Below are 26,504 nucleotides of genomic sequence, written 5' to 3' on the forward strand. Positions count from 1 at the left end.
CCCCTTCATCTCCTCTTGCATCAAGGCTTCAAGGAGCTCCTTCTTCTACAGGAAAGCTCTAGTCTTGAAAGACGCAGCTCCATCATCCAGTTTCCTTCACGCAGTCGGCTGAGTGCTCGGCATTTGTCTACCCTCCATGTGCAGGGAGCGCCCAAAAGTGTTTGTCTGCAGAAGAGACAGATGGTGTGGAAACACACAAGCCTGTGTGAAGTGACAGAGGAAATGAGGAGATTCTCCCTTAAGGTTTACACTATGATGAGTTGGCATGTCGGCTGACAGGTGTACTTGTAACACCTTGAATCAAGGACCTGTTGCTCATGGTATCAGAAGGGCTATTTAGAGTCACCTAATTATCTCCTTCTACACATGCATGTTTATGAGCCAGCAATTGTATTAGTTCTCACACAAATTTAGTAGCTTTGCTTTTTATCTTGCTACAGAGAGAGAATAACAGCTAAATATACAGTACCACACGCCGACAAACACAGGAAAGAGGTTGGAAAAACTTTCTGATTGTAGCAGGGTCATAGGAAATACTGCTTTGATTTGTTTTTGTCAAAACTGCAAATGGGAACACTTTAAACTTCAGTTTGTCCTGATTAACCGTTAACACTGCATTGCCAACATTAAAACTGCTGATTCTAGACAATTCAAGTTTTTTTAAAAAAGAAATAAGGCAGGTTTTACTCAAATCTTCAAGCCATAAAACTACAAATAAATTCAAATTCCTATTCGCTTCCATCTCAATGCAAAATTACATGTGCTGCGAGCAGTAATCTGTGGAGTGTCTGTTCACTGTGCAGCTGACTCAGCTAACATGTTTTGTTCGTGTCTCATGTCTAATTTAATATATGGCAAAATGCTTCCAAGAAATAGACACTTAGTTATAGCTTATTCCTGGTGTGCTTTTCTACCCAGATCTGAATAGATAAAATAAGTACTTCTAGGTTTCCTACTTGAACACAGACAGGCCACAGTCCGCCCATAAGTTCCAATCAGGTTATATACATTTCAGCTTGAGGCTGGTGTCTGGCTACTTTAAGAAAAGAAGAGAAAGTTTGACAAAAACTCTTTTATTTCACGTTTTGTTTGTTTTTGTCATTGTTTTTTAATAAGCTTGACTTAGCTTAAAGACTGGCCCAGCCGCATTTCGTAAGATAACTAATCAACACCTTGTATCTCAAGATATGGTTTTACAGAGAATTATGTACTGTAATTATGTAACAGTGGTCAGATGTATTGTGCAGGGGCTTTAAGAAACACAGACAGACACACAGAGACACAAACTGAGACAGACAGACGAGAGACAAAACATATTGTCCCACTACTTCCACTACCTCTTTACTATTGCCTTCACACTTTCTTACCTGCTCCCTACTTTAACCTGTGAAAGACAAGGGGATAAACAGAGACTACTTATGTTTTCTCATGTCAAAAGCAGAGAAGGCTGATCTGATGAGCTTGTTGGGAAATGAGAGAAAAGAATAAAGAAGCAAAGAGGCGAAGGGAAGGGAAAAGCCAAGAGCTATAGAAGTAACACTGCAGATGGAGATAGGAGGTGAAATAAAGCAGCAGCTGTAATCTATTCCATTCAGGACTCAGGAGTGGGATAATGATAAGGCGAGCTAACTATGCCTTTAAATAAAACATATTGAGCCCTTGCAGTGGCTTGAGACACTCCTCGTCCTCGTGCCGCCTCCTCATGGGAACCTCTCCATCTGAAAGAGCAACTGTAATAAATTATCTTTATCTAGAATCCGTTGTGCCAAGGATGCTGACTCCTCAGGGACACTGCAGGCTCGTTTGGAACCGGTGCTTTTTTGAAACACTTGGTGTTGTCTGCACCACAATACGGTAATGAATCTAACATGGACAATGATGGAAAGCTTGAACAAGGCAGCATGATGAAGGAAAAGCCAAACCTGTACATGAGAGATTGAGAGCTTAGATGTGTCACGCAGTCTGTCTTTTGATTTTCCCGTGCCTGCCTATGTCTCCTCTGTTTCCTGGTTGTTTAAATTTGTTTGTTTATGCTTTGTTCACGTCTTTCTCTTTTTCATTTCAACATTGTACCATCGACAGCATAATTTTTTCCTCCATACCTGATGTGCTCACTCTGTTCAAGCCTGTATCAGTAATAATACAGTACAGTCTGGGGTTAATAAACCCTATACCTCTAAAAGTAGAATGGGCAAAAGGAAACTTTTGGATGAACTGAAAAAAATCAGCATATTATGGAATAAATTTAAACTTCTTTATGAAGACCTTAACTTTAAAAATGCTGCGTATTTTTCCTATTGATGCTTTGAGGCTCCTTACTCTTGGCTAACAGGGTATATTAACCACCAAATTTAAATTCTACTGACACAGAGTTGAAGGCTTACGGATTGGGACTGAATAGTTTATATTAATGTACAAATTTGTATTTTAGAATGTATTAGTTGTTTGTATTTGGATTGCTATGTTGATCTGTTTTCGAAGATTTGAAGTGAGACTCTATACAGAAGGGACATTGTTGCCCCATCATTAATTCATGGAATAAGGTCTGCACTGCTGAGGCGTCATTCTCGAGTGCTCCTGCTTAATTCCAAGTTTATATCCTTGTTATGTTGCCTAATATTTGTGTCAAAATTCTTGTGCAGTAGTGCGTGCCTCCCCTTAGGTTTGAGCACATGAGCTACAGAATGAACTACATGTATACAAGAGCTGTTGTGTACAATTTGATGACCAATTACCCTGACATTTGCAGATAAAAATGTACAGCACTGTAATTGATTTTCATTTGAAATATAAAAGGATAGAATGTCATATTCAAAGGTATGTTTTCATTACTGTATAATCACCTAGAAATTGGAATAGTTAAAATTAGCTGTTTTTATCCACAGAGGGAGTGAGTCCTCTTCTACGGAGTCCGCTGTGTTGAACTGACATGTTTCTACAGTAGCACAGAACAGACAAACATTGACTCTAGATAAGGCTCTTTGCGTTTTTCATGAGTTTCACAGCCACCATAGTTTCTTCTCTGCATCTGGTTGTGTCAAGGGTTTTCAGTTGGTTGCAATCTGTATGTGGCACTGTATTGTTGTGACTAACCAATTATAGCTAACCTGAAAACATATTTGTAGGAAATTCATGTGAAATTCAGTGAAGGTTCAACATCTCAACTTGTTGTTTATGGTGCCCACGAGCCCCTTATGTCTGCATGTAGAATTAAACTCGTTCTTTGCTGTCACTTCAGTCAATTTTAAAATAAATCACCAGCACAGAGGTCTAAAAACCATGTTGGATACAAGCAGAGCGAAATCATTGCTGTCCATCAAAACGGTGTGTATTGCTTGCAATTTGTTTGTCTCTGTCAAGCAAAGCATGAAGATGTGATGTGTGAAGAAGTTCATTCTTATCATCTTAATAATGATCTCTCTTTCTCTGCCTTTGTTCACTTGCCTTTTGTCTCTCTCCTCTCACACTTGTAAATTAGTTTTGCTGATGCTGGTTTAGTCGTGGGAGATGAACTGCAGGTGGAGGTTAAGTCTTTAGACCCTGCTAGAACAAGGAAAGGTCATGTTGTGCATGATCAATTTGAGAAAAAAGAATCACAGGATAATGCTTTACCCAGGATAATAAACCTCTGTCAATGTTGCCTGAGGGTGAAGTGCTGGCCAAACATTGCTGGCCTGTTATTGCTATAATAACAAGCTAACTGGGAATTATGACTAAAAGAGAGCACAAAAAAAGTGAAGGTAATTTTATCAGCAATAACGGTGAGTGAACTTGTGAACGTTTGGGGACACAAAGAAACAAATGATGCATAAACAAAGCACATAAGCACAGACCTCAGTGTCCCAGTTCCCAGTATAACCCAAGTCATAGCCCAAGCCCGAGTCATAGCCCAACCCTAAACTAACAAATCTTAAATTAGCGCTGTCCACCTTTTGCATATTTTGAAGACATCTGTCTCTCATACAATTGCAGGAAAGCACACATGCTTTTTGTTTTGCATTTAGTAAAGACATATAGTGCCATCTGTAAGTATTTGAACAGTGACACATTTTTAATTCTTTTGTCTGTACTGATGTACTGTAGTGATGCTAAAGTGCTGACTTGAGGCTTTACTTTGAATGTGTCCACATCCACATCAGCTGAACAGTCTCCACCAACCCCTGAGAAAACTGTGTGACTTTTTAGCTGTTAGCTTATTAAACTAGTCACTAAGTTTGTCTTTTCGCCACCTACAGCAAAAACCAAAACTATGAGTAAAAAGAGGCTTAAAAATTCATCACTTTTAGCAGCCCTTTTATATTATATGTTGTACTTTAAGTCATTCTTATTCTAAAAACATTGGTTAGTGCAGCTTTAAGGGTCCAGTCTGTAGGATCTAGTGGCATGTAGCGGTGTAGTTGCTGATTGCAACATCGTAAACTCACCCTTCAGTTCAAAGCTTGTAGAAGAAATGACACTGGCCTTGAAAATGTCTGCCTATGAAAGTCAGCACCTATACCCCATTTATTTCAAATCCAATGTACTTTTGTACACGGACAAAACAATAGAAAATGTGTCACTGCTCTAACTGTACTGTATGTGACTTGAAATGCACCTGTGTAATTGGACTTGTCTTGCCATTGGAGCATGGACATTTTTCCTGAATAGTGCTATTCATACATATCTGCCATAGGCTTTGGTGTATGTGTGTGTGTCAGAGAGAGAGAGAGAGATTTTATGACTTCAGTTCGAATTACCTGCTGATCATTGACAGTGATGTGTGGTCAGGACCCCTATATTACACCACCGGGACAGACATCTGTGATCTACACCTTCATTTTCATTCTGAGTGACACTGACAATCTCTTCTTCACCATCCACTGCTCACACAGCCTCTCTATCTCTGTGTCTGTGTGTGGGTGTATGTGTGAGAGAGTGTGTGTTTGTTCTCAATCTGTGCTGCAAGCCTGTTCGCCTCAAGGTCCCGTCTCTCCATGTCTCTGTGTGAAATGGAGGCAGGTGTTGCTTACATCCAGGCTAGCCAAATGCACTGTAAATGGATTTCACATACACATAAAGCAGAGACGAGTTGATGCCAACTGTGCTTGAGGTGGTGAATTCTAATGTCCTTCCAGCATGTTTTCAGTAGCCACTTTGAAGGAATGGTAAAATTATATTACCCCCACATGCGTGCGTGTGTGTGTGCACATCCCAGTGTTTTACAAGTTCGGTTTTCCATTAGAGAGGGTGCCTTTTTTTCCAAGATTGTTCTCTGTGGTCATCATGAAGCCCTCTATTTACCAGTCCTGCACCTCTAGAGATAGCCTGTCATTCAGAGTGACTGACAGACGGAGAGAACCCTATCGATTAGAGGCCATTTTCTGCCTATGTGTGAAGTACATTTACGTCAGTTCAGTTTTGAAATGGATACTGTATGCATAGTACAGGAATATTTGTATTTTTCTAAACATTTGCTTGTTTCTATGTGAAATGAATTGCTGTCCTGGTCAAGAGAGAAGTCTTTCCATGAAATTAGACCAAACCTAGATTTTGGTGCAGACTTCTGTTTGTAGATAGTTTAATTTAGATCTGGGTCCAGATCCAGATCAAACGTGTCTAAATCTTTGCTAATATTCTAGTATTATTTGGTGTTCCAGGTTTTGAGCTATCTGTCTCTCATTGCTCTGAAACTGCTATGCCAATCACAGTGATGCATGACTGTTGTCTGATGCAGAGCAGCATGATGTGAACACACAGCACCCCAAGTCTGCAGCCAGAGGCAGATGAATAGGGTTTTTTTTACATTCAGTTAATGATTATAGAAATATTAAAAATAATTCAATATCAGTTAATCCAATGGCATTTCAGTCCAAATTGTACTGTATTTCACATTGGGAATGGTTATATCATATCTTAAAATGTGACACAACAGCGTTTGCACCGTAATGCATTTCAAGAATAAAATATGAACCACTGATCTTTTTATGAGGAAAGGAGGCTGTGACTCACAGGATTAATGAGCGCAGAGCCTCCGAGCTTTGATGCCAGGTTAAACGCATATACTGGTTTGAGAGCGTTTAATTAAAATAGTTTATTTTGATCATGACAAAATCACCTAAGTGGCAGCTGTTCTCAGCTGAACATCTAAGACACATTTTCTACCAAAATACCAAAAGCATTGCCTAATTTGAATGAACCTGTTTGTTTGACTCCTCCCAACTGCATTGCACCTTAGCCTTTGCGCTGGGCACCAAACAGGCAAAGCGAGATGCTACAAAAATAGAGTCTTGGTCATGTTTTTTGGACATTAAAGCTCCAAAGTGACAACACGTAATCTTGCCAATCCATGTGTATCATTATCTTTTTCTGTCTTTTCTCTGCACCCCTCCCTCTGTGTTGCCAGGGAATCATCCAGGATGTGAAGTTGATTTTCGCTCCCAACGGCTACATTACACAGTGTCCTAACCTCAACCGCAGTAAGTATTATATTGCCCCAGTTTTACATAGTGTCCCGAACACACTCTGAGAGTAAAAGGAAAAGAAAGAGTACTCTCCATTACTGTGTGCCTTTATAAGATTGGACTGTAATGAGCTATTCATCAGCTGGTAGTGACCTCTCCTTGCTGATCACAAACAAAGCCCAGTTTTTTTTCTTCCTTTACTCCAGTAATCTTCATTTTGCTATAAGATCAGATTCAGTGTAGCCTCCTCTTTCCCTGCCTTGTTTGTCCATCTGTTTACTGTCAACCAGATTAAGATACAAGGCCATCGCTGTGCCACTGTCTTAGCCACTGATCAATAAGGCATGTAATCACACCTTGTCGCTTTATTATTGATACTAACACCAGCCACAAGGCTAAGACAAAGAGAAAACAGATGTGTGAGGCTCCCCTTTTGTTTGTCACTGGCTTCAACGTGTAACGTCCAAATAATCAGGCTAATTTTCTTGCTCTTTTTATTTCTTATCTAAACGTTTCCCTCTTTCTCTCTTCTCTTTTCTTCTCTGTTCTGGTGCTTCCTTTTCCCCCGTTGAGCCTGTCCGACCTGTAGCGATTTTCTGAGCCTGGTGCAAGGCATCATGGACCTTCAGGATCTACTGGCCAAGATGACCCTGAAAGTAAGTACAAGGAATGACCCTTGGCACAGAAAACTACCACCGGCAGCTCACCAGACTGTAAGACTGACTGGATGTATAAAATACTGCAAAACTAGATTTATTAGTGTCACAAATGTTTGGGAGACAGATAAAGGAAAAACACTGAATGTTGCCAGACAATTCAGTGAAAATCTGTTAAATAAAAGTATCCAGTCAAACCTGTCCCAGTTGTAGCCTTACAAACAAATAAATAAATAAATAAAAATGAATAAATAACTTCCTTCTCCACTACAGCCAGAGACAGCAGAATTCTTTGATTTTGTTGCTACTTTCATTGAAGCTTATTGTTCTTTCTCCTCTAAAGCCAGTATCTCATTTTTGTTTAATTTCAACAAGACGGAGCCCAAAAAAAGATACAAGTTATTGTTGAGAAATAAAAACAAAATAAGACTTGCACCTTAATCTGTCTTTAGAAAATGTGATTACTCTGTCAGTTATTATTCTAAGCATGGATTGAAGTGGTTTTAGAAGACAAAAAAAACCCCAAAAAGATATTAATGTGCATGTAAGAGGGAACAGCAAACAGACAATTATTTGGTCCCAGAAGGTCCCATATTATTATTATTATTTCATGGTTCCGTTTTTTGCAGTTTGCAATGGCTCACGATTACAGTAATAAAACAAAGGAACAGTTTTTACTTTGTTGTATGACAAGAGAGGAAAATGTGAAAATGCAAATCACTTGATTATAGAGTAACAGTACTGACAGTAAGGAAGAGTAACTCTTAACAGAAAACTTAACTCAAGGTCCACTTAATCCCTTCTTCTCGAGGTCCTCATCAGCAGACTGAGTTTGCTCAGTTGTGGCCGTGAGTTTTCTTGCCAGTTGAAGTTTGGGGATTCTTGTACTTGCATATCAGTTGAAGAAAGGAGGAAAGGAAGCAGGGAAGAATCAAACATTTTATATTTCGTGAGCTTATGTCGTATTATTCAAATGTGTTTCTGTGCTAACTCCGTCAGGCGTCAGATGTGTAATAAAAAGGATAAGATTACCCTCTGAAATGTGCATAATATTTTCATTCTCAGTTTTCTTTACTTCTCTATATTTTTTTCTTGATTAATCACAGTCTGACTGTAGACTTAAGTTACATGTCACTGGCTGCCATATAAGTAAATGACTGATCAGTAAATCAGTATCTAGGCAAGATAATTATGAATGTCTTACTGACTATTCATAATTATCTTGCCTAAATACTGACTTTCACTTACTGAGGTCAAGATAAATATAACAATTTATCACAGTATGAATATTATTGACCTGTCTTCAGTAGCTATATATTTATTAACATGTGCAGCAGTGGGACAGTAAGCGATATTGCTGTTATATCTTGGTAAAATGTTATGGTTTATTTTCCTGCAACTGTCATTTTAAATGATAAATGTTTGGTAGCACACAGACACACACAGGGGGCAAGTATATTCTGGGTTCAGAGAGGTGTCAGGAAATGACGACTGCATTGTGAGAACAGAGGCTAACAGGTGGTGTGCATTCTGCCCCGGAGCCGTGGGGGAGAGCTTAAACCATTTATAAGACTAAACATCTGCATAACTATGTGTGGGTGTGTGTGATTGACTTTGTGTGTATGTGATTGAGTGTGTGCTTATATGTGCATGAGTGAGTTGCTATCAGGTGGGAGTGAATGAAGCAAGGACATCTCAGTGGGCAGACTAGCTATAGAATAATTTTCTGTGTAAATAAGGGTGAAATGAAGAACATTACCCTACTGCTGTGTCAACACCTCCGCTTTCACATGAATACACTTCGACCTACTGCCACCTGACCTCATTGCTCATATGAGTCGCAGCATGGAAGATGCAGGCAACTCCAGTCCTAAATGGCCTCAGAGAATAGAGGAATTCAGCATGAAGTGAATAATTGCTTGGTCCTGAGTGTGCAATGTGGAGTGTCAAGGCGAGGTGAGATGACAATAAGCTCTGCTGTGTGTGGATTAGCATGGCAGCATTTGAATGTATTATATAGGCCTACCTGTGTATTTCTGAGAAGAAGCACAAGCATGTGTTTATGCGAAAACATGTAGAAATATCTCAATACCACTTGAATAGAGATACCAATACAATAATATTATTTCCCCGTTTAAAGGGTTGGTTAAACCCAATGAAAAAAAACCCAACCTCTTACTCATCTCTCTTTAGTCGTATGTAGCCATATAGATAGTTTTGTTTGTGAGGTTGTTTATTTATTTATTTATGCCTATAATAGATAGGTGACAATGGAGAGATTTTGATTGTGGTGCTCACTGCATTGAAAAATGACATTTACAAAATCAACAGCAAAATCTCCTTCTTGGATCAGTGTCCCTGTTACTCTGGATTATCCACAGACTTTTTAAAAGTTAGTTTAAGTACTTTCTAGAAGAAATAGTCCCAATAAAAATGGCTGACGACAAGGCCAGAAGTGCAAACTGGCTGCATGGCTACATGGCTACTAGAAGGCTACTATTATGGGTGAACTGACCCATTAATGCTTGTATATAATCACTGTCCAGTGGTTAGGGGTTAGAATAACTCTTGTGGGCATTATCTAAAAAATGAAGTTAATGAAAAGTTGTTTTTGGTGATACTTGGTCTTCACAGCAATCAACTGATGTACATTTTGCTTTGGATAACTATCTAAATAAATGATGCATAACTGGTTAAATATTGTCCTCTATTGCTGCTGCTGTGTAAGCCATGAAAACAGCTCTGAGTCTATTCAGTGTTCTTGGTAATAAGGGGATTGGGGCTCCAGGTTTGAGCTGTAAAAATGTTTATTACTGGATAGCTACTTTGATTCTGGCAAGTACCTCCCCATGCACTTATAATTGCTAATCCAGCGGGCTGTGCTGACTTTGGGTTGGACTTTGGGTCTACCTTTTTTGATGATTTATTAAAAACTGAGCTTTATTTAGGTAGTTGAAGGCTTGCACTGTTTGTTTTGATATTTGGTGTTGGTAGAGGTGTTTCCAAAGTCCCTGCAATGGAGGTGGTGAGTTCCAAGGCAGCAGAACATAATTATGAGAACATATCTGCAGATACAAAGTATTTAATATACACTTTCTCAGAAATAATTGATACAGTACATCAGTCTAGCGTTGCAGTATTAGTGGGTAAAATCCAACTTGGAACTATGAATTAAAACATCCATGTCGGGACTGCTGATAACCCCTTGTGTAAGTTTTAAATCCCACTTAACACGCATGTTAAAAAATACCAGAATTTCCCCTTAATGCACTAAAATGCTTGTACAGATGCGCAACCATTTTGTAGATTGAATGTCTGTTGGGGAGTGTTAGTAAGGCTCAAGATGCTCAGTTAAGTGTAAAAATCCCACATTTTCAACCATGGAAAGTCTCTTAATAATCACACATTTCATGACTTTTTTTCAGTGTGCTGCTGTCTGGAGGGAGTTATTCAGAATGTTAGTTTCTCACTTTCCTTCATGGCATTTATATTACAATATTTAGGCTGACTATGGAAGGCTAAAAGTGAAGGATTCCCCTACTTGCTGTAAAACCAAACACATTACCATCACTTACTGTAGATTTTAAGATGAATAGGTCTATTAAGTATTCTAACTTACCATCAGGTTTTAGAGTCTCAGCATGTGTTTGTTTTATTGTTATGGCTAAAGTATCATAATTACATGATGGCAGACATCCCAGATCTGGATTACAAACAAAATCTAATTAATTACTTGTTGGCCCAAGACTGATTGGTTCCCAGAATTTCATGGAAATTCACTCATACATGTTTGACATATGCCTCAAATATGCAGGCAAACAAAAATAATTAAAGGTAATAAATACACCTTAATATGCCACCTCATTTGGACTTTGTGCTCAACTCTTATTTTATTATTTCACTCGTGTCTCTTGGCCTCATGTATCAACCATAGGAGATACATGTCTATTAGCCTCTGACTCCTTTGTGCGGTATCACTGTGCCCTTTGATGCTCACATTGTACAGAAAAGGTATTCCTCCGTGGTGCCTCAAGGCAGCCTCCCAGCCTTTGAAATTGCATTTCAAACATTTTGTTTTGGGCTTTGACAGGACACATCTTTACCACTCACACAGCTCTCCTGCAGCCAGCCGGGACTCCTCTAAATGAAGCAAAAAGCCTCAGTGACATCCAGCATTTTTCTTTTTTACTGAGAAGCCTCTATCATTTCGCGGCGAGTCCTCTCTCTCTGAAACTGTGGCCTGGGCAGGTCTCAGAGGAGCAGAGGGGGCACAGGCAGAGCGGCAGAGCAGCCTTGAGTGTCTTAAGTGGACCTGCAGTTTCTGAGTTGACCTACGCTGCTCAGATCAATTGGACCTTTTTGAATTCCCCCACCTTCCCACCTTTCAGCCAGGACTCTGATTGTTTATATCTGGGTCAGGCAGTATTTTACAGATATGTGAATTTATAACACATAGCATAGCCAGCCAGCTCCTACTCAAACCTGTAGTTGAGCTTTCATGGATACAGTCTATTTTTCTACACAAGTCTGTAGATTATTGATAAATACAAACTAGATGGATGCTGATTTTTTCCAGGAAAATAAAATAAATGTCTATTATTGATTTACATGATACTATATGTGGTTACTTTAATGGAAACAAACTACTCAATCACACTGAACCAAATTATCTGCAGTTGAATTAACAATCAGAATCAGAATCAAAAATACTTTATTGATCCCCGGGGGAAAAATGTGTTAGTTCTTGTTCAACATGATAACAACTTCTCTCCTTTGCTTTGCTTAAAATTTCAACATGAACCATTGGATTGGACGACTCGCTACTACGGACACTACAATGTCCTGTAATTGGTATCAAAACATTACACAACGATTCATTTAAACTCAGATTAGGCTGATTGTAGTTACTGATCTTTAGTTTAGTTTAATGATTTAAACCAAGGTTGGATATTATTTTAAATTCCTTATAAAATAAAGTACATGACAGAATGAATGAGCCCCAGATCAAAATGTTCACTGATAAAAGACCATCAGTAAAACATCACTGATGTGTCTGATTGAAATTAAATTTCATTTAATGTTTGCTAGCAGGTCCTTTTCTGCTACAATTCATGGAGGACTCTTTTCCCCTTTAAAAATACTAAAACATCATAAAATGTAATTGAGTTGAAGCATTTATTTTATTTTCCTCTGAGCCTTGTAAAACAATTGGAAAATATTGCCAATTTGAAGGTTTTTAAACTCGCCTCATATGTCAGTTACAGCAACAATTTGACAATAGAAGGATGTTTTTACATTCATCTGCTGAAAGTGGAAAATTTCTCTGCGCTCATTGAAAATCAGATTTTTAAAGGGAAGGGGCCTATGAGCATGACTTGTGACTATCTAAGTCTATCCTGGTCCAGTATGCAACTTAAACAAGTGAGATGTAAAAACTTTAAGCCACCAGTGCACATACCTCAATGTATGTGCACTGGTGAGAATGGAGAATGGACTTTACAGTGTAGGAGGAGTAATCTTGTGTCCAGCAGTTTTTGGAATTGTTAATGGGGTTGAAGGAGCAGACGGCTTTTTTAAAGATTTTAATGTGGAAATTTTTGCAAGCACTATTTGTATATATGTTATCATAATACATTGAAACAAAGTGCTTTTGTTGCCTACACACAATATTCAGGATGCAAACCCCAGATTCTAATGTCATTGGACTTTCTACTACCCTGACCTCCTTCCATGACTTCCTTGTGCTACAAAAACACAGCACCTCCTTCACTGGAAAAAAATGTTGTCTGTGAACACATAGCTAATGTTTCTTAAAAAAAGTTCTGTATTTTCCTAGATAAATGAGAATAATATACATACTTTCTATGACATAGGGTTGTTAAATCCTGATTTAAAGCTTATCCTGCTTGGTGCACTCCACCCTCTGCGCCCAATCCATGTGACACTGCCTCTTGACACTTTTGTCAGTCAGAGATGCATCACTTCTGTCGGGAGACAACCGTGGGGAATGTTGAGCATGAAATAAGCTGAAGAAAAAGGGCTGATCAGTGTGTAGGAATAAAAGAGGGTTGAGGCAGGATCGTGGCTGTCAGTCCTGTCTGTCATTTCTCAGTAGATTATAGCCTGAGGTCGGGAGCATGAGCTGAATGATGATCATTTATTATTCTATGTGCCCTTCTAATGAGTGGTTCCCAGCGGAGCAGCTCTCTGTGAAAACCAACCAGGGCATGCCAGAGGGCAAGGGGGCGGGGTTAGGGGTTACCCCCGGTGCACACAGAGACTTTTGATTGTAGTTTTGTGACTCTGGCGATTCTGTACTCGTCCTCAGTTGAACTACGCAGAGTCCAGACTGACACAACTGGAGGGTTGTCACTGCGAGAGGACCTGCAGTGCCAATGGCCTGGTCTACCGGGATAAGGAGCTGTGGGTGGAACCCGAGAACTGCAGGAACTGTGCATGTAAGGTGAGTGTCACCAACATACTCAAAACCACAGAATGCGGCACCAGATTTTAACTATCACACTGTAAAAAATCTCTTTCAAATTGAGTACTTTAATCTGTTTTTGAGCTCTGAAAGTATGACTTTCTTCAAACAAGTGAAAAAATCTCTCCTATTTCCAACAGTCAACTTATTCTGTAGAAATTTGTCAGTATAATAAAAAGAAGCAATTTAAGTGTAAAGTCCCCCTTACTTGTTTAAAGGTCCAGTGTATAACATTTGAGAGGCTCTATTGGCAGAAATTGAATATAATATCCATAGATCTGTTTTCATTAGTGTATAATCACCTAAAAATAAGAACTGGTGTTTCTGTTACCTCAGAATAAGCCATTTCTATCCACAGAGGGAGCTCGTCTTCCATGGAATCCGCAATGTTAAACCACCTTATTTGTACAGTAGCCCAGAACAGACAAACCAAACACTGACTCTAGATAGGGCCTTTTGCATTTTTTTGCGAGGTTTTGCCACCACTGTAGTGCAAACCGCAAGTACACCAGTAAATGCAACTAAATCTTACTCACTGGTCCTTTAAAGAAAATGTGAATGAGATAATGAGAATGAATATGAAATCAAAGGGAAAACTGTAGTTGTCAAGAGATATTGGGTACACCAAAAAGGCATATGACAAAATTGATAATAGAATAACCTTTCAGCATCACAGATTGATGATATGTCAAAGCGCAGCAGAATTTCTGAGGGTAAATTTTTGCTTTATTGGGAAGTCACTACAACCCTTATTTCCTCCCCTCTCAACACTTAGTTTCCTTAACTTGCCTTCCCATTAGACCATCCGTTATTCCCCTGCATCGTCTCTCCCTGCCTCCTTCCCGCCCCCTAATAAGCGCCCCCCTAATAAGCCTTCGTGCCTGCACTCATACATAGGAGCCAGACTTTGAAATTTGTTGAATCAGGCCATCCTGGGCCCTGGGGAATTAGACTTGCTGCATCATTGCACATCAAGCACAGGGTGGAGTTTAGTCGGTCTGATTTCCTCCTGTGGACATGCCATTAACTGATAACCGCGGCGTCCTGGGGGAACCATTTCCGATGACTCATGAAATGAAGAGGCGCTCACAGAGAGAGATATCAGCCCCAAAAATGAAGGCAGTCCTTCAGGGCCTGAATAACTACCTGCTATCAGCAGGCCGTTCAGTTTCTCTATTCACCATCCAGTGCTTGCTGATGAATATGTTATCTGATTGTATGACATTATAATTAATTTTTTTTATTCGTAAATATGATTTTGGTTTTGGTTTCAGATTGCATTCCTGGAGATGGGATTTTGAGCAGTTTGGGGCTAGTTTGAATGGAGTGTTAGCTGTTCAGTATTGGATGAAAGCATGCATCGCACTGCATGTGTTATATACCGTATGTTTGCTGTTGGGGTAGAGGATGTATAAAAGATGAAAAATTCCATAAATGCTTGTTCACAGGTAAATTAAGACATATAGGAAAGTAGGTGACATATTCAGTGTGGATTTTTTGGTAGTGCCACAGGTAAAAGCTGTATGTTCACTGTGAATGTTTTTGATGCAAAAATAAACTAAATAATATTAATAAGAAGAATTTTCTTACAGAATGGTGTGGTGGAGTGTCGCAGGATTTTCTGTCCTCCGGCAAACTGCTCAGAGGACTCGCTACCTGTACACGTGGATGGGACTTGCTGCAAGAAATGCAGACGTAAGTATCAGCAGCACACATTTAGATCATGCAGGAAGAAAAAGAAATGTTCACAACCAAACCTGTGAAACTCCCCTCTGCAAAAATACCTTTCACACCACACAAATAGGCACAGCGCAAATTAACTGTTGACACGGCTACTATTTTCTGCCAAGCAGTATAAATAGATATAGATTTATAAATATATATAAAAAGTAAATAATCTTTATCTCAAACAATTTTTCTCATTCTACGCCATGGCCTCTACCATTTGTCAGTGCCACTACTTTGGTGTATATTTTCTCTATAAACCAGCATACAGCTAAGAATTATGCCATCTCTCAACAGCTGCTTTCTTAAAAATCAAAATTATTCTACTAATACTATAATACTTACTTACAGTACTGGTTTTATCAGTACATGATAATCAAGAAACAATATATGAAAGTTTTTTTCTACCTTTTTGTGGCAGTATCACACAACATTAGCATTAGCTTAAACTAGCTAGCACACTACAGCTGTTAAAATCTGCTAGTTTTTTAATTTCAGCCAACAAATCTGACATCAAACGACATCGGCAAGAAATGTTTTTTTATTTTTATTTGTGTGAAATCAAAGACTCAATGTCTCAAAAAGTCTGATTTTGCTAGTGTCTGCCCCCGCTAAGATTTGTAAATTGCAATTGTACGGAAAAGCTTGATGGTCATAGCAACAGTAACTAAGAGGGGAGGAGCTTAGTGAATGCTCAATGGTCAGCTTGTGGAATGCGCTTGTTAGCCTGCTATATTTGTGACCCTGTCTACACTATTTCCGCCACAACATAATAGTGTAGGAGTAGACTTTAACTTTGCAGCAGTGTAATAGTGCCATGCCACTTTCTGTTCTTAGTGAGAGGAGTCATTATTCGCCACAAATACCACAAATGTTAGCTTGTCAGAAAAACATAAACATTGATTGTTATTTCGCATTTACCAATGCTATCATTTTTGACAGTCCTAAACACATGCGCAGCTTGTTTGCATTTCAGTACATTGTGCATTTGAGGTAATACAACCAGAAGCACTGCAGATACACCCAAGAGGAATGTTGTTTGTGGCTGATGTTCTGCTGGCACAATGAAACCAGAGCAAACTATCTACAAGACCAAAGATCACAGTCGCCTGATTTTCATGGAAGCTGAAATGGAAGCACTATTTCTAGTATAAAGCACACAGGGGTCTGGTAACTGCTCATGGACCCACGGACAACTGTGTCTGTCTTGCTATACACTGCAAAAACACTAAATCCCTGAAGTATAGTTCATCTTTGAATAATTCCAGCTCTCCTCTGCCTCCCCCCATCCCCCCGCTCACTTCGTCTTCCTCCTCTTCCTCCCCTGTGAACATCAGAGGTCTGGCACAGGAGAACGAGGGAACAGCGCTCCAGTGCCGCGACTGAGCGCTCCACAGTCCTGCACCCTGGAGAGGAGAAAAGCAGGACTTCATATCATATGCTTCATTTTCTATTTCTGCTATCGCCAGAGGAATATGCAGAAGTGTCTCCTCTGTTGTATTCTTAATGCGCTGTTACACTTCCTCTCCGCTTATGCACACTAGCCAAGAACAACTTTGTTTCTAACAGAATTAAGTATGCAGAAATTCAGGCTGGAAACTTTTTTTTTTCTCCACAGCCAATCTCAGAAGCATATTTCGCTATTGTTGACTGCACCACAGGAGCTGATATTAGCTGAAAAATTACTCTGTTTGTGGTATTTCATAGTTACTGTAACTAATGAAGTGTTGCTGACGCACTAATGCTCTATTTTTCTACCCACAGCAAAATGTACCTACATTGGCCAGACCTTTTCTGAAGGCCAGCGCTTTTTATCCAGGAGCTGCAGGGAATGCAAGGTAACAGTTATCATTACGGTGTACAATTCTTTTTCCAGCATTTAGCCTCTAGTCTGCAATTAGATCACCATTCAGCACTTCTCCTTCAGCATAAACGTGTAATGATTGTGTGTGGTGGACTGCTCAGTGTGTTATTCAATTAGCGAGCAGGCCTTATTAGTTTTCCCTCCATCCCCCAATCTGTTCAATCTGCCTTTTTTCTTCTCTCTAATGGCAAGATAGCCAGGTAATTAGAATAACGTATGAACACAGAAACACAAAGGCCTGATTTGAATTGGAGCTTCATCACTGCGTGGATTATAATTAAAGTCATTATTCCAGTTCAGCATAGAACAGAGGTGAGCTTTCTTCACTGAGAAGACATTTATCTTTAAAGACTTTAAAAAATTTGCGTTTTATGCATGTAATTGCTTACAAAGAGCCACACAGTGTACCCCTGGACTCATTATTAGCCCCCAGACACCCCGAAACATCGTTATATTGTTTGTAGGCTTTGTTTTAAGCAATTACAGCCATCTTTTACTCCTGGATGTGAATGCTGCTAAATCACCAATTTGTAGCCAACATATTCTTAGAAGGGCCTCAAAATCTTTTATTTTGAAGCTTTAAGGGGTCTAGTGTCAGCATTTTAGGTAGTATGTGTGTCTAGGTATGTAAACTGTGTATTTCTACATGGTGAAATTAAAAGAATGTCTCTGGCACTCTATAATCTTCCTTCTTCAGACTATCTCTCTGTCCTCTCTCTATCACAACAGGAGAGCTATGAATTTGACATATGGAGATAATAAGTAAAAGAAATGAAAGAAAGAGAGAGAGAGGGTCACATTAGGCTATTTATGGAAGATGTGTGAAGTAAAACATTTTGACATGGCATAGCAGGTGTATGAACCATTGCTGCATTCCAATTAGGGGAGGTCCTGCTATTGTGTATGCTGGTTCACTGCCACTGTTACTGGGACACTTAATGGAACTGAGCCGTTGTTAGTGTTATTACGTGCACCTGTGTTTTCCCTGCTGTGACATGTCAAAATGTCTGCTGTGCACAGTAGTCCATTTCAGCCTCCTGCATGAAACTTCCTGCACTGGTACTGGACATGCGATGCATTTAATAATAATATAATAATGATAATTCCAAAGGACACTGGAATGAGTCAGTAATGTGTGGTCAGCAAAATTGACTTTTGCCAATTTTTTTCTCATGCACAACAAATTACAGTCAAAGTTGCAAAACAATTGATGACTCCAGTGTTTTGTAAATGTTTATATTACCTCCAAATAAATTATTTAGATATGTTAAAAATAGGACTCAAACCTGTCTGACCTCTTGTGTTGTTTGTACTAATAGACTCCAGGGTATAGCTGTGTCTCAAAAGGTTGCTGCATCCCCACATCCCCCATCTCAAAAACAAAACTAATCACTAAATTGTTGACATAACTGATAGGAATGTAATGAAAATTGGACCCAGGTTAAAATTAAAAAAATTAAAACTATATTTCATTTATGGCGAGGGTGGCTTCTGAGGCTCTTTCAGTCACCTGAATGTGTTAACAGGCTGATTTCATGGCTGGCTGCTGGCTACATTGCAACGTGCTAGGGGAATATGGGAGACTCACTGGGTGTTTTATTCTCAGAATGAAACCATCCCTTGTGTACAGATGTGGAATAGCATCTCATCAAGGTTACAATATTTTTCTCCACTGCAGAGTGCTTTTAGTACGATATAGCTGGTGTTTTGTGAAAAATAATGTAAAAAATAAACATCCCCCTAACACAACTGATGGGTAAAGAGAAGTTACAGATGCTGGAAATTGATTCTTTTAAGTTGTAGACTTCTACAGATCTGTCTCTTGTGTTCTAGTCAGTTAATTTTCCCACAACCTCTGCTGTTGCCTCTCAGATATTCAGTCTGAATGAAAAGCTGCAGTGAATCTGAGATGATGAGGAAATGTGTTGGTTAGTCTGTTTTTACCACACAGTTGTCAGTTGCCTCTTTAAGAAAACTATCAGTGATTATTTGAATCTGGTAGTAATGACTAGAATCCAAATTTAGAAGAGGGTTGGCTGCATACAAAAACTCAGTAAAACAAGTTGTTCTCTTTTTTGGTAATTGCAAAAAAACTTGCTGAAATGAAAGAAAAATAAATCATCTTGGTTGGTGTACCACCAGTCATTACCATTAATGATCTGAATAATGAATAATTATGCTAAAGCTGATCAACAGAAAATGAATTATTAGGCAAAAAATATGTGCTTCTCAAATGACTTGCTGTTTTTTTTTTTTATTGTATGTCATTGTAAATGGAATATATATTTCAATTTTGCAATCTGAATATATTTCATACACTAGATTTAAAGTGCGAAACATTTGTTAATGTAGCAGGCACAGAGCGACATTAGTTCAATGTTTATTTCTACTTATAGCGTTGCTTTGGTCTCCTGAGAAAACTATCTATCTGGACTAGTTAGCTAGTCGCTCTAACTTAATCTGTTTGCTGGATAGGTAGCAGACAGTGGATTTATCAAAGCTTTTTCATCAAAAACAGTCTTCTGCTAGAAACAGCACTGATAAGAGTGGACCTCAAACAATCAGCTAACGGAGGCTAAAACTTTATACAGTGCTGCAAACTGGGGGATAATTCTCTGTGGATTAGCTTTTTACATTTGAGCCACTGTTAATGTATGTGCAGCTTTAATTGTTTAACTGAAAGACAGATTAATTCATGATGAAAATACTAGTTGTCTTTAGAAAATGATGTGACTGATAAAAGGCTTACAGTGCACCGGGCTGTACCATTAAAGGATGACATGAGGAAAGAGTTAATGTGGTTCATAGAAAAGCACGACATTGAAGGAAGTTGTGAAGGAGAAATCTCAGGGATTTAAGTCAATACTTCAGACCTTGAGAGGCATTGCAGGGACCACCAGAGCTCTGACATACCAGCCAGGCTGCTGCTGTGTGTCTGCTATTTGTTTTGAAGGCCCAGGGGAAGGTGACACCGAGTTCTATCTACTCTTGTTTCCCTTCTTTGGTGGCTCGTATCTACACCTTACCTACTATCTGTATTCATGCCCTTCTTGTGAGCATCATGTACTGCCTTTACATTCCACCATCTCTGTTGTCATGGCAGCCTCATTCAGTCAGGAGTATCTTAAAATATCCTGTTTTTTAACATCTGAAAACATCCTTTTACCTGTCGGTGTGGTTTAATGCATTTCAAAAGCCGTGTCACTTTCACCTTTTGCTATCTTCAAATTATAAGGCTTGGAGGCAGGCCTTTGTATGAGCTCACAGAACTAATATTCATTTTCCTGAAAAAATAACAAAGATTACATTTGGTTTGATTTGCAGAGTTATAAAACTTTTAGATATGATATTTCAAGCATTTTCTGTTTTCAATTAAAGCACTTTTGATGATTTTTCTCAAGAAAAAAAAAACAGCTTTCAGAGACAGGCCATTATGCCAGTATGTCTAAATGTAACATTATTTAGTAAAACAAAGAAACAAAAAACACTCTTACTGTAGTGCTGGTATGTTGTTTTCTTACTTCCATTGGGGATGTCCCAATAACTAGTCCAATCCAAAGCTAATATTTACAATTATGATTCTGGCACATTAAAGGTCCAGTCTGTAACATTTAGGAGGATCTATTGGCATAAATGGAAAATCTTCTTTGCAATTGGATGGGGCGTGAGGGAGTTGCAATCTGCAGCTTTATGCTACATGCCTCTAAATTCTCCTTTTTAAAATAACAACTGTACTCTTACCTTATTCACCTTCACCTTATTTTTCACAAACAACTTCAGAGAAATACTGGAGGTCCTGTTTAAAAAATATTACGTTTATAAGCTTGAATGAATATGAAACGTTGACCTGAGAGAATTCGGCTCCTGAAACTGCCGTGATTTGATTCGCTTTTAAGAAGATGTTTTTTATTTTTATTTTGGAGTTATTGGGACTACAGAAACAGTAGTTCCATATGTACCATTCTTTTTAGATTTATTAAACATCAGATATATTTCTTTTTCATAGTTTACAAGTTCAAAGGGTGAAATGTGCATCTAATTGTATGAATGTGCATGTGTCCAATGTACACACCTTTGCATGTCAAGTTAGTCTTTTTAGTGGGTTTCACTACTTCAAACAGCGAACAATATGGCTGTTTCAAAAACAACTAATATAAATGTTGTCGGATTAGGTTTCATCATATGAACTATATATGTAAAGGTTGGATAAGTGGGCTTGTGACTAGAAGGTTGCTGGTGGTGTAATTCTTTTGGTGACGATAGTCTCATTTAATGTACAGACCTTCACACATTTGACCGAAAGCACTAAAATTGTAATGTTTTGCCTCTGTCCTGTCACTCCAGAATGGCCTGATGGTGAAAGTCACAGAAACTTGTCCAGAGCTCAACTGCACCGTCAGTGAACAGATCTTACCAGACAGCAGATGCTGCAATGTTTGCAGAGGTATGTCTTCCTTCTTATGCACTCTTCTCAGTTGCATGAATCACTCTTTCTTTGGACTTGCACGCACCAATCCCCTGCCGCTGCGAGAAGTAAACACGGCAAGTCTGTCGGATGCTGATTCAGATTGTACCACTGCAATAACTCTGTTTCTCTCCCTTTCCACCCGGGATGAATACTTCTTGGCTGGGATACCTATCAGAGCAGATTGGTCTGTCTGCTATAGAGCACCTGCTATGCCAATTTGCCTGTGCCCCGCTGCTTTGGCAGGGAGGTACTACAGGGTAAATAGCCACTGGTAATTCAGTAAATACATTGAATAAACAAACTGTAGGAGGCTGTCAGCTATAGAGCTATAATGAAAGAAACCCGGGGCAGGTTCTGAGCAAAGGAAATTGCGCTCTCGTTTAGGCAAGATAAGCAGCATGGCTTAGACACACTGTATTCAGAGGAGAGGAAGATGAAAAGAAGGTAAAAGCCAAGGCAAGGAAAATAGAGAAAAGGGAAGGGGAGAAAGTAGATGGGAGAGGAAAGGTTGAGAGTGTAAGGGAGACTACAGCAAGGAGGGGAAAAGGAGGAGGGAGGAAACATTATGTCTTAGACCTGCTATGTTGAAAAAAAGGAAATGGAAAGCACATGAGAAGAGAGGAAGATAAAAGATATAGAGAGGATAAGTCTAAGACGTTATATGCTGAGGGAAGAGTAAAGGAAAAGAGAAGGATGAGGACAGAAGGTATAGATAGGAATAAAGGAAGAATGAGGAACAATGGGACATATTGTGTTGAAAGGAGAAGAAAGGAATGAAGAGATGAGGGAGGAGAAGAGAGATACAGAGTTAAGGGCAGCAGAGAAAGAAGAGAATTGTAGGCGATAAGAGAGTTTATATAGTACAGCTAACTATTCAAGATTAGAGTCACAGCACCTCACTAAACCTTTTTCTTTCTCCCTCTCTCACACCCACCCACACCCAGTGTCGCCAAAACTCAGAACCGGTCATTATTTCCAAACCTTCTCCAGACTTCCACACTGTGTGAATCAGTACTTTACCACCACTCTGAAATTTACTTGTGCTTCACTGTTAAGTCCTCAAAGCCACACTGGCTCTGTTAAAATGGGTAATTACACAATTGTCACAGAGAGTTCATACTTTTTAAAAAGAATAATTCTACAGCAAGGGACCTGTGTATGTGGCAAAACAAAAATCCAGCAAATCACAAACAAAAAATGTGGTGTTTGTGGTCGGAAAACTGTACTCCACCACCACAGTACTTGTGTTTGTGATTCCTTGTGTAGTCAGGCCTTTACATGTACACAGCGTTCTGTGGGGTGCTGCTGTAGATGGCGGAGGGGGTGGGAGGAAGAATAATGCAGACACAGCTCTTTCCTCAGTAATGGCTCCCCAGGCTCCCTGCCTCTCAGGGCTTTTATGTGCAGCCAGTCTGTCTTTCATTACAGGACATGATGGGCTACATCAGCTCATACTTACTGAGCAGAAGACAATCATCTCTCTGTCTGTCTGCTTCCTTATGTGTCAGACTGAGTCTCAATTCATCTGTCTATCTGTCATGTCACATTTCGGTACACGTGCAGGATCTCAGCCTGGTTCACATTTGACAAAAGAGCAGCACTGTAGGCAGTACATAAGTTCCTGTCCACTATCACAAACAGTCAGGGTTTCAATCCCAGTAGCAGGGCTACTGTATGATTTCCAATAGACACAATTGGTCACATTCAAAGGTTCACAGTGAGGGATCCTGACCGGTCAGTGCACAAGTGACTCCTGCGCTGCAGACTTCCACTGAAGAAAGCACTTACTCTCTGTGACCTTGAAATGTGGCACCGGCGATAGCCGTGGCCGGAGGCATTATGTTTCCGGGTTATCTGTCTGTATCTCAGAAACGCCTAGGGTGAATTTCTTTATATTTGGCACAAACATATATTTGGACTCAAGGATGAACAGATTACATTTTTGTGGTCAAGGGTCAAGGTCATTGTGACTCACAAAACACTTATTTGGCCATAACTCAATAATTGACAACCATATTTCACAATTGGTCGGACAATGAATTGGCGAACAGAAGGGGAGATTATGACCATATTTCAGTAGCAGCCTTACAGTCTACCTGCACATCAACACTCTTTGCTGAATGTAGCAAGTCTCTACCATACTACCATCGGATCCTTCAGCACACAATACAGCACCACAGGTCAGTTAATCAACATAATTCTATTGGCGGCCAACTCAGGTCCAGCACACTACTGCATTATGAGAGGAGAGAATGATTACTCAATGAGTACAAGCTGAGATAATCAACTCACCTGGCACTGCTCTCACAAGCCATCCTGACACCTCTCTTTCTTCTGCAGCTGAGTGTAAACCACACCCACCTCCATACTGAAACATCACCAGAAAACACCATAGTAACATACTGTGTTACAGAGCAGCACAGTTGTGACTCTTTGACTCTATTGGCTGGATGAATGACATCCTCTGAGATCTTCCTACATGAGCAGAATGTTTTATGTATGTGTACATGCTTTCATGAAAGCCAAAACTTTTATGATCGCACCAACTCAATGCAGTCGTAAACTGTATACATCAGGCTTGACTGTCATCCACAGTAGTGGGCAACAGGAACAAGGTTGCTCATTTGTACATTTGTCTGCTTTTATCTGCGTACAGTGTGTGTGTGTGCACGCGTGTGACTGTATACAGCTTTTTACTGCCTTGAGAGAGAAAATTTTAAGACCAAAGTAAATCAAGGCTTTCTTTGTCCCTCTCTTTCAGGTTATGACTTTTGCGCAGAGGGACTCATTTGTGGAGAAAACTCTGAGTGTAAAAACCGGAATACTAAAGCAGAGTGTGAATGCAAGAGCGGCTATGCCTCCATCCACGGGGATTCAACTTACTGTGAAGGTAAGACTATATAATTTACCTAGCTCGGGCTGAGCTGTGGCTTATGTGACTGGCTTATAATATCTATTAGCTGAGGATGTTGAAAGCAGTATGGATGGCAGTGTGTCAGTGTTTAGTACATTGTTCTCTTTTAAGAGCATGTTTATGTCAGGCTGGGGGCCAAAGACTAAGAGTAATAGGCTGATATTAACCCACTGAGTGTATGACATAATGAAAAAAGTATGTAAAGGCAACAATGATTGTTCTGAAAAAGCACTGTGGTCAGTTGTGAATAAGACCTAAAGTGAGAATGAGAAAGGAGCGAGATCTGTGAAACACTGTTGATTTGACTTATGTGAACATTTTACAAGTGCTGAAGGTTGGTAAGGATTAAGTTTGAGGTTCAATTTAGGCAACTTAAACAGAAAAATTATTATTTTTAGAAAATGATTTATATTCAGTAGACTTGAACAAGCAAAGTTCCTATGTGTGTGTAGGACCAACTATGGTAGCAGCAAAAAACACAACACCCACACAAAAAATGCAAAAGGAACTATCTACAGCCAGTGTTTAGTTTGTCTGTTCTGGGTCACTTTTGAAAAATGGCAGTTCATCATGGCGGACTCCACGGAACGGCTCATTCTAAGGTAATTAATTACCAAAAGATCATCCTAAATGTTACACACTGGACTTGTGAATCAAACTGTCGGTAATATTTAAACTTAACTTGCAGCAGACAAGGTCCTGTTATGAACCCAGGTCTGTAGAGTGGAGAATGTTTGCATCCTGAACTGTATACTCTTACTTTTTGAAGCACTATTTAAATCTTAAACTACATTACCTATTGTTTCCAGTAGTGTCTGCTTCACTTCTCCTGGAAAACATGTCTGGGTTTTAAGACATATGATCTGAGTTTTCTATTTTGCAGATTTTCAGGGGATCCTAGTCTCTCTGAAATCCCTAAGAGTGTAAGGGTGTCCAGTATGGCTGTGTAAAAGCCCCAGTCTGTGGGTTTTGGGGCCCCGGAGTACTTATGATGGAGCTAATGGCCTTATTTGATTAAGAGGCTTGGGAGCGGCAGTCTGCGGATTGAAGGATTTGCTCGATGCTCAGTGCAGTTGTCTTTGGGTCGGAGCCACAGCAGACTGAAGAGCTTGGTAGCCACAAGCCCTCCAGTCTGTCTGCCTCTGTTTGAGCTGCATGGTAAAGAGGTTTACCCAGAGCTCCACTCCAATCCACGAAAGTCCCTTACCATATGAGTGAAGGCTGGGAAATGCTGATTGTTAGATCAACTATGTAAATTGTCAAGCCACGGCTCTATTGGCTATGAGGACATTATCCATGTTTGGGGCTTGCTCCCTAAAGGCAGCTCAAACTTCTATTGTAAATGGATTATCTGGAATTCTGCTGTACAGTATGGTGATATTTGACATGGCTTCACACTCACCTCCAACTTAAATTGGCTTAGGATAATATGTCTTACACAGCAGACTGGGGTAATCTTTTTATTTTATTTTTTATTTGCGTTGTATACAAAGCCCTGCAGTCTGATGGGGTGTCACTGATATCCTAATAGATGTTTTACAAAACAAATTAATTTCTCTGAGATTGTGTCTCTAAGCTGTCATTAAATGTGACCATTATATCCTCATTAATGTTTCAATGTGCAGCTGAATGGTTGAAGATGAGGTTATTTACTTGTAATCAGAGGGCTGTTTGATGAGGGACCAGAGGATTTAAACAAAGCCCAGCTTGAGCTTTCTGTATTGCATTCAATCACCTGGTGCAATAATTATTATCTCCCTCTTTCTTTAACTGAATACCTAATTATTCTCAAAGGGATATTTAGCTGGGATATTGTCAAAACTTTGTAGAAGTGCACAATGTTGTGAAAGGTTTCATTGATCTTTTTCTTCCCATTAAAACACAAATAAGACTTTTGTCCACCCTCAATATATTTCTGGAGTGTATTTTAGATATCGTAGCCTGTAATTCTTT

At 39.5% G+C, this 26,504-nt stretch overlaps 1 protein-coding gene across 1 annotated transcript in view; it reads left to right on the forward strand.

Moving 5' to 3' along the window:
• LOC118321287 (protein kinase C-binding protein NELL1-like) overlaps window positions 1-26,504 on the forward strand; it is a 247,958-nt gene that overhangs the window by 70,548 nt on the left and 150,906 nt on the right. Inside the window, exons 6-12 of the mRNA XM_035652555.1 lie at window positions 6,383-6,455; window positions 7,014-7,096; window positions 13,425-13,559; window positions 15,173-15,275; window positions 17,070-17,143; window positions 21,514-21,613; window positions 24,399-24,527. Of these exons, the coding sequence (XP_035508448.1) occupies window positions 6,383-6,455; window positions 7,014-7,096; window positions 13,425-13,559; window positions 15,173-15,275; window positions 17,070-17,143; window positions 21,514-21,613; window positions 24,399-24,527 (697 nt within the window). The remainder of the gene's footprint in view (window positions 1-6,382; window positions 6,456-7,013; window positions 7,097-13,424; window positions 13,560-15,172; window positions 15,276-17,069; window positions 17,144-21,513; window positions 21,614-24,398; window positions 24,528-26,504) is intronic.

Source organism: Morone saxatilis, unplaced genomic scaffold, assembly GCF_004916995.1.
Source record: "Morone saxatilis isolate NCDOM2014 unplaced genomic scaffold, NCSU_SB_2.0 Contig11, whole genome shotgun sequence".
Lineage (NCBI taxonomy): Eukaryota > Metazoa > Chordata > Actinopteri > Moronidae > Morone > Morone saxatilis.